General features: G+C 33.9%; 2 protein-coding genes across 2 annotated transcripts; one reads left to right on the top strand and one right to left on the bottom strand.

The window, feature by feature from the left end:
* Positions 1-1062: 1062 nt before the first annotated feature.
* On the top strand, positions 1063-2870 carry LOC112527788 (flavonoid 3'-monooxygenase-like). The gene is made up of 2 exons (XM_025138591.1): positions 1063-1998; positions 2096-2870. Exons 1-2 carry the CDS (start codon positions 1063-1065, stop codon positions 2714-2716), a joined length of 1557 nt encoding a protein of 518 aa, XP_024994359.1. The 3' UTR covers positions 2717-2870.
* Positions 2871-8394: 5524 nt separating this feature from the next.
* Positions 8395-10241, bottom strand: LOC112527882 (7-ethoxycoumarin O-deethylase-like). Its single transcript, XM_025138726.1, has 2 exons — positions 9299-10241; positions 8395-9103 (listed from the first exon to the last, which is right to left on the bottom strand). Exons 1-2 carry the CDS (start codon positions 10235-10237, stop codon positions 8471-8473), a joined length of 1572 nt encoding a protein of 523 aa, XP_024994494.1. The 5' UTR covers positions 10238-10241; the 3' UTR covers positions 8395-8470.
* Between the last annotated feature and the right edge of the window lie 1144 nt (positions 10242-11385).

Consider the following 11385-nt stretch of genomic DNA (forward strand, 5'->3'; position numbering starts at 1 on the left):
AAAATTGAATTAAAAAATTACACAAAAAATGAGGAATTTTAAATAGTTAATTTGATACGAATATCGATATATTTTTGTTATGCATAAAGTACTTATATTGATGCATATTACTTAAAATTTAAGATTACAAGTAATTATGCATAAATATAACTTATTAAAACTCGATGTTTGAATTCGTATAAATAACTGCGGATAAACATAATCAAATAGAGRATGAACATCTCATTTTAAAATATAAAAAATCTAAAATATAACTAGAATAATTATCGAGTTCCAACAAAATAAATAATTATTATTTTTATAAAAAATTATATTATTAAACCAAATATAAATTACTTCGTTATTGTACATAAATTAAATTATAAAAAAAATAAATTAAAAAATTACACAAAAAATAAGGAATTTTAAATATTTAATTTGATACTAATATCAATATATTTTGGTCAAATTTTTATGATATCTTCAAACATATATTTTATTCAAAAATAAAAACATTATCGCTTTCTCAAAATCATATAAAGACATATTATAACATCGACTGAGATAAAGAATAAAATGAAATATTAAAATCACGATATATTTCGCTACATTACGTGAGTATGCTTCTAGTATGAATAAATTAAAGAGCAGGAAAACATATATTTATGGGTAGTGCTAATGGCACCCCCTTTCATGTCAGAATTAGGTCATTTCAAGTATTGAGAATGTAAAAAGCATACATTGATGTTGATGTGTGTGAGGAAGAAATTCATGGTAAGAGTGCATTAAGCAATGCATAAGGATGCATTTAGCCCACCCCATATTTATTTAGAAACAGGGTTTAAGAACAATAAACTAAAATATTTATTTATCAAAACAAAAGAGAAGAAAATAAAATAAGATAAATTCAATAGCTAGATTTAGTAGGATGAGTCGTATTTTGTATTTTTGTTCGCTAGAATCTAACCGATAAGATGCCTGTGATGCCGATCATGGAGGCGTTTTATTTAGCTAGCTTCCAATGCTCCTTCATTTATCTTCCATCTCAATTCCGTTCCTACTTCTCCGCCACTAATCGCAGTGATGTTGAAACTAGTCGTCGCCGCCGTATCGGACGCCTGGTCGCGCTGGTTTGGAACCGGAGAGCTACCAACCGCTATTCTTTTCATCGCGGCTGGGCTTTCTTTGTTCTGGCTTGTACGGATGCTGACATCAAAGAATTCCCACCCGCCACTGCCGCCCGGTCCACCATCTCTGCCACTTGTCGGAAACCTCCTGTCTCTTGATCCGGAGCTCCACTCCTACTTTGCAACCCTCGCCAAAACGTACGGTCCGATTACCAGGCTCTGGCTCGGTAAAAAATTGGGTATTCTGATCACCTCTCCGGCCTTGGCCCGTGAAGTGCTAAAACTCAACGACACCACCTTCGCCAACCGAGACGTTCCGGTTGCAGGCGAGGAGGCTACTTACGGTGGAAATGACATCGTCTGGTCGCCGTACGGCGATCAGTGGCGGATGTTGAGAAAGATTTGTGTTCGTGAAATGCTTTGTAACCAAACTTTGGACTCTGTTTACTCTCTCCGCCGGACAGAGATTCGGAACACCGTGAACTACCTGTACAACCGAGCCGGGTCGCCGGTGAACATCGGCGAGCAGATGTTCTTGACTGTGTTGAATGTGATTACCGGCATGATGTGGGGAGGCACCGTGAAGGCGGAGGATAGAAGAAGTTTAGGAGCAGAGTTCCGGCAAGTCATCAATGAGATGACCGGATTATTGGGGATGCCCAATCTGTCGGATTTTTATCCGGGTTTGGCCCGGTTTGACCTGCAAGGAATAAAAAAGAAGATGACTGTGTTGGCAAAAAGATTCGATGGGATATTTGAGACGATGATTGATCAAAGAAGGAAGATGGGCGGAGATGAAAACAAAGATTTTTTACAGTTCTTGTTGCAGCTTGAAGATGGTGGAGATTCCAAAACACCATTCACTCTCAAACACCTCAAATCCTTGCTCATGGTAAATCCACTTTATACTTCATCAAATATATACACATATACAGATATAGAGGGAGGGTTCAATTTTATTGTAGTGATTCATGTTGTATATGTTGCAGGATATGGTGGTTGGAGGGACGGATACCACTTCGAATGCGGTCGAGTTTACCCTGGCCGAGATGATGAACCAACCACAGATCCTGAAAAAGGCGCAACAAGAACTAGAGACAGTGGTCGGAAAGCACAACATAGTCGAAGAATCCGACATCAACAAATTACCCTACCTATATGCGATCATGAAAGAATCTCTTCGGTTGCATCCTACGCTTCCACTATTGGTCCCACATTGCCCGAGCCAGTCATGTATCATTGGTGGGTACTCGGTCCCAAAAGGTGCTCGGGTGTTTGTGAATGCATGGGCGATCCATAGAGACCCCGAAATTTGGGAAAAGCCATTGGAGTTTAGGCCCGAAAGGTTCATGGATAACAAGTGGGATTATAGTGGGAATGACTTCAATTATTTCCCGTTTGGTTCTGGCCGGAGGATATGTGCAGGGACCGCAATGGCGGAACGCATGTTTATGCTTTTGCTCGCGTCCCTTATTCATTCTTTCGATTGGGAATTAGGTGATGGAGACGAACTCGATATGTCTGAGAAGTTTGGGATTGTGTTGAAGAAGAAAGTGGCTCTCGTTGCTGTTCCGACACCAAGATTGCCAAGCGCAACAATGTACGATTGACATTCCACGGCTAAGACTCACAAGTGATGTATCATGAGATGCAAGAAATGGGGTGTTTGATATTGCTTATTTAGGTGTTTTTTTTTACTTATTTCAATCTGATATCAGTGATAAGCAAAATTCAAGTGTATGGATGAGGAAAAATAAAACTGTTTATACTGATGTCAAATCGGTAATAAGCGGTTTTTGATAAGTTAATCCTTTATGACTTATGAAAATCTGTTTATTATCAGTTTACCATTTTATCCATGTTTTATTAATGTTTGTTAATTATTAATCTTATTGATATAAATTTTTATCAAAGTTATTATTATAAATGATGAAAAATAAATTTATACATTCTAAAAAATTAAATAAGTTAATAAGCAATCCCAAACACTCCTGTAAGTCAATAATATAGAAGAATGTTCTTTTTGGGATTGCTTATTTAAACTTATGTTTTTTTTTTGTAAAAATGTTTATTAACTTATGTGGTATCAAACTGGAGTTAAATAAAACAAGGTTAAAATTGTAAATTGGTAATAAACAGTTTTTCATAAGTCAGGAAGGATTAACTTATCAAAAATGGTTTATTACCGGTTTGACACCGGTATAAGCAGTTTTTTTTCTTATCCAAACATCAGAAAACAACTTATCACCGGTGCCAGACTGAAATAAATTAAAAAACAGTTTTTATAAGCAATCCCAAACATCCCCTAAAAAACAACTTAACAACTTATTAGTTTTTGGTACTGCTATAAGATAATCCAAATACATTTACAAAATTCTGGTTTGATACCACATAAGTTAATAAGCACTTTTACAAAAGACAATAAACAGTTTTAAATAAACAATCCCAAACACCCCTGAAAATTTTAAACAAGTATTATGGACGTCAAGGTTAGTATAAGATTTGTGTTCTGCCTTTTTTTATATATTTCTGTAGGCCTGTTTGCCAACGTGATACTAGAGTCACCATCGATACATACATTAATAGATATAAATTATTATCCATAACGTTAATCACTTGTTAGGGTGTCGTTATATATGTGAAACCACAAAAATTAAGTAGTCGTTTACCGAACGTTTACTCGGATAAGCGCTTACCAAGTCAATTTACTTTACCGGATGAATATGACAAACACTAAAAATCTTACCCGGTAAGAGTGAAAGCAAGAATTTTGAGTTTTATTCGGTAAACGAGGACAATGACTCTTACCATGGTTAACGTTTACCGGGATAAATTGTTGTATACGATGTGTTTTAGTGAATAAAATCTTTGTCCGAAAAATAAGCAATAATATTAAATTTTATCGGTAAGTACCTACGGGACAAGTGTTTAAATAAACAATCCCCGACTCCCTAATTGTAGATTCTTCAAATTCTTTAAATATAAAGCTATAAGATTTTATTAGTATCAAATCATAAATTTAATAAATTTTAGGGATTTTATGTAAAAAGTCAAAGATACAGTGGTTGGGGATAAGTTAAAGGTTTTGAGCAATTTCAATGTTTTTAAATTACTTTTTTTTTTTATATTCATGTCATATTAATTAATTAATTCTTTAAATATATTAAAAATATGTTTTTTTACGAAATATATCGTCCCAATGTCTTGTCAATACTTTTAAAATTAGACAAATATTTAACATTTTTAAAAGTAATTGTATTTTTAAATGTTGATACAAATAAAAAAAAGGATATCTTTTAACCCTAATGACATGCGTCTATAATAAATGTAATATTTAATCATTATTAAATTTAAATATACATTTACCTCGATGTTTGGAGACAATTCTTCTAGAAATTTTCTAATAAAATTTTCAATTTTGAATAATTTAGTCCTTCAATTATTTTTTATTGAAAAAATTATTAAACTTTCTCATTTTAAATAATTAAAGGGTTTTTTGTTTACCTCTTAATATTTCGATTAAGAGGTAACATCTGAATTGTTAAGAGATGAATCTTGTTTGAAGAAGAAAAATCTGCCTCTTGATGATTCTAAAATCCTCTTAATGATTTTTCATCCTGATTCTTCCTTAACCATTCAGCGTTCTAATTTTATCGTAAACAATTATCAAACAATTATATTTCATTTTGCAATATATCATGAGAGCCTCTTAGTCATTCTGACCACTTAATCATTCAGCACCAAACCATTCAGCAACTACCAAACACCCCCTAAGTCAGTGAAGTATTTTTCTGAATGAAAAAAATCATTAAACTTTCTCATTTTGATTGATTAAATCTTCAAACATTTTTTTAATAAATAAATTATTGCACTTTTAAAAATTGGTTATCTACATTCTTTTAACCTAAAAAAGTTAGATTAACCAACTAGTAAAAGTTCGACGATTTATTTATTTAAAAAAATCAATGTCTTAATCATTCAAAATGTAAAAGTTTAATGGTTTTTTCACTCATAATAGTTCACAGACTTAATCATTCAAATTGAGAAATAACTTTTTCATTCAAACAAATAGTTTAGGGACTAAACCATTCAAATTGAGAAGGTTTGTTGAATTTTATTAGACTTTTCCTTAAAATTTAGTGTCAATAATAAGGTGGTTTTTTTAAAAATAAAATTTAACATGAATAAAAAAAATTATCAGCATTTTGCTTAGATTAAATTTGTTTATATTGATGTAATAGTGTTAACATGATATCTTTTTAACTATTCATCAGGTTATTTTGTGTGTATTTGACTTTCTCAATAAACTTTAGGTTACTCGTTTAAAGTTAATCTGGGTTAATGTTTAGACTTTAAGTTTTTTTGTTAATTAGAGACTAACTATCTGAGTTAAGGTGATCGGTGCGTATGTAAAGAATTGGTGGTCGGGTTTTCCTTGCCAAGCTACCAATTTGGCGGAATTTTTTTCTGCAGCACAATTTCCTTTCAAAGGGAAGAAGGTTAAGGAGGGCTTGGAAGTAATTCTCATGGCGTTTATTTGGATGATTTGGACGAATCGGAATGCGTTGGTCTTCAACAAATCCGGTAAAAACCCGCTGGTAATTTAAAAGGATATCGTGCTTTTTTCTTTTAATTGGATTAGAATCAGATCGAAGTCTTGTAATTCTCTTGATTGGAATGTTTGGTGTATCAGCCCTTTAACGGCTCTTTTGTAAGTGCTAGCATCTTGCTAGCCTCGGCAGTTTCTTAATAAAATTGATGTTTCTAAAAAAAACTATCTGAGTTAATTTATTTATATTTAGAGTTAACTTGTTTGTATTTGAGATTAATATGTTATATACATCACCAAGTGGATAACGGGAAATGCACCAACAATTAAAGTTAATAAATTATTATTCCAATTTTTCAATGACTTGAATACTTAATGTATTGGGTTACTTATTATAACGTTTTTAGATTAAAAAAAAAATATTTTTCGGTTCCATAAATAAAGTTCTAAAAGATGATCTATCAGAATATTTAATAATTATTGACGTTCTATAAACCCAATTTTATTGTACTATTGATTTATGTGCCAAAAATGACTTAGAATGGTATAGTCTTCTGTTGTCATTTGTCAAAATGGTAAAGCTTGACTTATGTGCACCAATATGGACTTTAAAGGGCAGCAAACCACTTTTGACTAATTGAAACTATATTAACACCATTATATTAGTGTTCTTAACTTTCATCATTACAAAAATGGCACCATTGATCAACCAAGGGTGGTCATGATGGCAAGCGATGACCACCTCACTCCTGCACTTTTCACCATTTTAGTTCTGATCTTAGTCATTTTATGATACAAATCACGTTTTCCACCACCCCAAAAAATGTTGCACCATGGCCACCAGGTCCCCGTGGCTTGCCAATTGTGGGCTACCTCCCTTTTCTGGGCCACGACTTGCACAAACAGTTCACCAACATGACTCATAGTTACGGACCCATCTTCAAGATCCAGGTGGGAAGTAAGGTTCATGTGGTGGTCAATTCCCTGGACCTAGCCCACAGGGACGGACCCAGAAAAATTTTCAAACGGTGGCACCATATAATAAATATAGTATAATATACATTTAAAAATAATTACAAAAAATATGTTTTTTATAGTACTGATAGGGCTGTAAACGAACCGAATGTTCAGCGAACCGTTCATGAACTGTTCGGCGTAAGTTCGTTTATGTTCGTTTATTTAATAAATGAACGAATATGAACTATTTTCTTTTGTTCGTTTAGTTAAATGAACGAACATGAACAAGAGTCGTTTGTTCATTTATGTTCGTGAACGTTCGTTCATTTACCGTTCGTTTATGTTCGTTTATTTAATAAATGAACGAANAACGAACATGAACAAGAGTCGTTTGTTCATTTATGTTCGTGAACGTTCGTTCATTTACCGTTCGTTTATGTTCGTTTATTTAATAAATGAACGAACATGAACTATTTTCTTTTGTTCGTTTAGTTAAATGAACGAACATGAACAAGAGTCTCGTTTGTTCATTTATGTTCGTGAACGTTCGTTCATTTACCGTTCGTTTATATTCGTTTGTTTATGTTCGTTTTTATATTAAGTTTAATATATTATCTTTTATTTATTTACTTTGAATTCAAATAATWTTTTTTTATGTTCGTTTAGCTCGTTCGTTTATGTTCGTTCGTTTAGCATGTTTACGAATGAACATAAACGAACACGAACACACCTTATTTCCAAACGAACGAACACGAACACAAAGATTTTTGTTCGTTTACCGTTCATGTTCGTTCGTTTGTTCAGTTAAGTTAAACGAACGAACATGAACAAGTCTCCGTTCGTGTTCGTTCGGTTCGTTTACAGCCCTAAGTACCGATAAACAACTCCTAAACTTGTACCCGACGCGTCTTCATCTTTTAAAAATGGTCAATATATACCCAAAAATAATTACAAAAAGTATGGTTTTGGTTATTTAGACTTTGTTTTGTTTAAGTTTTAGTTGCACCATTTGGATTTCAAGGAAATACGGTAGCACCTTCTAAAACGATACGGTAGCACCGTTAACAAACCTAAATTTTTTACCCTTCGGCTGCGAAACAATATGGTGGCACGTGCCACCCATGCCACCCTCTTAGGTCCGCCCATGCTAGCCAAGACTGTGGTTCATGACCAAGATGAGACCTTCGCGAACCGCAAACCATCAATTGCCGCTGCAACTAGCACTTATGTTGGACAAGATATAGTGTGGTCCAACAGCAATTCATATTGGCGTAAGCTACGTAAAATATTGGTCCTAGAGGTCTTAAGCAACAAGAGTCTCGAAGTTTGTCAATCTTACCGAAGAGATAAGGTTCGAAAAACCATCAAGAATGCTTATGATAGAATAGGGATGGCTATTGATATTAACGAGATTTCATTCTCGACAGAAGCCAAAGTCCTAACGAGCATTATCTGAAAGAACACATTGGTCGAAGGGGCAAAAGATAGCAATCTTGTAGGTGAGTTGCAGATGATAGTTTCGGAGATCGTTGAGCTTGTCAGTCAGCCGAATGCCTGATCTTTTTTCGATTCTCACATGGTTCGATCTACAAGGGGTGGAGAGGAAAATGAAGAAGAAACTTAAGCAATTGGATCGAATTTTCACAAGCTTTAGCGACGATCCAATCAAATATAGTTCCAAAAGGTCCGACAAGTTGACGTAGAACAATGATAAAAATTCTAGTTTACTCGCACAAAAATGGAACAATAACATCGGACAAGTTGTTCATGTTTCATTTTGTTTCTCATACTTCCTTTTGCACACTACTATACCTTGAGAAATTATTACACATTAAAATTCACATAGTAACAGTTTCTATCACTCGTAGAGGTTTTTATCTGATAACCTTTGGGAAGGGATGGCTATTAGAGGTTTTCTTTTCTTTAAGACAATGCCGAATTTATCAGAGAGGTCGTGCTCTTTGTCAGTTGGCAAAGTCCAGTTAAATGAGTGCAACAACGAAGCCAAAAGATAAACCAACATTTTCTCTCCCAAACGTACTCCAGGGCACTTTCTTCTACCGGATCCAAACGGGATATAGTTGAAATTATATCCATTGTAATCATATTTGGATGTTCCGTCGGGATTTATGAACCTTTTAGGATTGAATTCCAAAGGATTGTCCCAATATTCAGGATTCCTATGTATGGCCCAAACATTCAAATATACGTTGGCACCCTTTGGTACTGTGTATCCACCTACGCTGCAAGATTGATTTGGGCAGCGCGTGATCAAAAGAGGAAGTGGAGGGTGTAATCGAAATGTTTCTTTAATCACTGCATCTAGATAATATAATTTTGAAATGTGAGATTCTTCGACAATGTTGCTCAAGCCTACGACTTCTTCTAATTCGTCTTGTACCATCTTCAATATCTTTGGATTTTGTAGAAGCTCGGCCATTATCCATTCTGCCATTGTTGATGTTGTATCTGTTCCTCCGGTTATAATTTCCTGTTACGATAAAATAAAGATAAATTGATACATTGAACCCATATAGAAAACGAGACTTGCAATTCTCATCAAATGAATATATTAAAAATACTTATTGGGATTCTTTTAAACTCAAATCAATCAGTGACCACTAAACTAACTGTGGTTGGTTGAAATAATAATACACATATATATCATCTTTGTGGTTGGTTTTACCGTGAAGAGGCCTTTTATTTGATCAAATGTGAAGGAGGATGCTGTATTTTCCCCTTTAAGCTCCAGTAAAATCTGCAAGAAATCTTTTCTTCCTGCTTGCTCTCCTCCTTCTTCCACTTTGGTCGCTATTCGTTCATTCATGATCCTGTCGAAAATCCCTTCCAACACCTTCTTTTGCCGTTTCATTTCTCGTAACAGGCCCTGTAAATCCAATCTCGCCACCACCGGAAAAAGGTCCGACACGTTCGCCGTCCCCAGAAGCTCCACTATCTTCGAGATCACTTCCCGGAGTTCCACTCCAAGATCCTTACTTTTCTCTTCATCAACCAGACTTTTCCCCCACATCATGCTCGTTACGACGTTCAGCGACGACAGAAACGTTATCCCTCCGATGTCCACCTCCGTCCCCATAGTTTCATACATACGCTTCACAGTTTTCCTCACTTCACCTCGCCGGAAAATCTGAGAAGCTTCCAGATTCTTGTTGCTGAGGACTTCATACGCGAACACTTTACGCATGTTACGCCATTGGGAGTTGTTGTTTGACCAAACAATACTTTGGCCACCGTATGTGATGGCTATTCCGGTCACCGGTGGGTCTCGGTTGGCAAAAATGTCGTCCTGTTCACGGACTACAACTTTAGCCAGGTCTGAGGAGCTGACGACGATGTGGGTTTTACTTCCGAGCTTGAGCTTGAAAATGGGGCCATAACGTTGAGCCATTTTGGTGAATTCATGGTGCAGATTTACATCTAGAAACGGGAGGTACCCCACCACCGGCAACCCACGAGGTCCCGGCGGTAACGGGAAAGTATGCTTCCTAGATCTGTACCATGAAACAACCACCGTGATGATTGAAATAGCGAGTAATGCGAGAGTGAGCTCTTCTTTGTTACCGGTAAGTTCCGACCACCATGACCACATGCTATTTGATATCATTTCGTTAGTTGTAAACCATAAAGCGATATGTGATTGTATTTAAAACAATAATAGATCGAATTACATGTGGTGGATAAGGAACCCACAGAAAATCTTAAATGTATGTGGTAGATACCCGATTGGAATATTAATTAAATCACCTCTCATACCATCTTAATACAAATTTCTTATAAATGAAAAGCATAAGTTATTAAAAAAATCGTTGTCCAAGAATATTCTTATAAAAACCTTACTTACATCTTTTAAGTTATTATACGAAAACTTTGGTTCATGTAAAATGATTTTTTTATAATATTTAAAAAATATAATAAGACCCACAAAAAGATTCTTCTAAGAATTATTATTGGTTATTAATATGAGAAAAAGGAAGTAATAACATTTCCAAGGTATTATCTAAAATTTCTTTAAAACCAACAACCAAAAATCAAAATCTTTAAAAATAATTACATATATCTCCAACAAATTCTTTATTTTAAAAAATCCAACATATTAAAATATTATTTCTCTTCTTAAATATTTATTTGGGCAAAATACACAATATAACAAGCTATTTTCATAAAAAAAAATTATTGTAACATTGTACTTTAAATTTTTTTTATTAAAACAATGTACTTTTTAATTATTTTTTATAAGGACATTGTATTTTGAAAATTTTACTTATTATAGTATTGAGTAACCTTTTGATTTAAATTTATCTACTATATCAGGTTTTTGTTCCACCTCACTGTCCACATGTACCATAGCTGATGTGACATTTCTTATTACATCATTATACTTTCAAAATTGTTTTGTTATAGCATCTATCGATTTTTATAACAACATTGTACTTTCAATTTTGATATATTTTTACTTTGACATGTTACATATTATTTAATAAATATATTAAATGAATTAGAAATTTTTTAAATTATTCATTAATATACTAATATTAATTAAACTAGTAAGTTACTATTTCATACATTTAACTCTATTTATTTTTAAAGTTTTCTATTGATGGTCTCACATAATAATCATTTGTAAGGTTATATCCATATTTGGAGGAAAAAAAAAATCCTTATCTCTCTTAATTTTTCCATTTTGAAAATAGTTTTGACAATGATGTTGGAGCAAAATATTGATTTAAAATCCTCGTTTTCTTTATTTTATCC

The sequence above is a fragment of the Cynara cardunculus genome (genome assembly GCF_001531365.2).
Source record: "Cynara cardunculus var. scolymus isolate 2C chromosome LG 15, CcrdV1, whole genome shotgun sequence".
Taxonomy (NCBI): Eukaryota; Viridiplantae; Streptophyta; class Magnoliopsida; order Asterales; family Asteraceae; genus Cynara; species Cynara cardunculus.

Excerpts from the sequence above, each read along its gene's own strand:
- LOC112527882 (XM_025138726.1), bottom strand. The coding sequence starts at position 10,237 with ATGATATCAAATAGCATGTGGTCATGGTGGTCGGAACTTACCGGTAAC. Across the intron at positions 9,104-9,298 it reads AAATAAAAGGCCTCTTCACG|GAAATTATAACCGGAGGAAC; the intron begins GTAAAACCAACC and ends TTATCGTAACAG.
- LOC112527788 (XM_025138591.1), top strand. The coding sequence starts at position 1,063 with ATGTTGAAACTAGTCGTCGCCGCCGTATCGGACGCCTGGTCGCGCTGG. Across the intron at positions 1,999-2,095 it reads ACCTCAAATCCTTGCTCATG|GATATGGTGGTTGGAGGGAC; the intron begins GTAAATCCACTT and ends TATATGTTGCAG.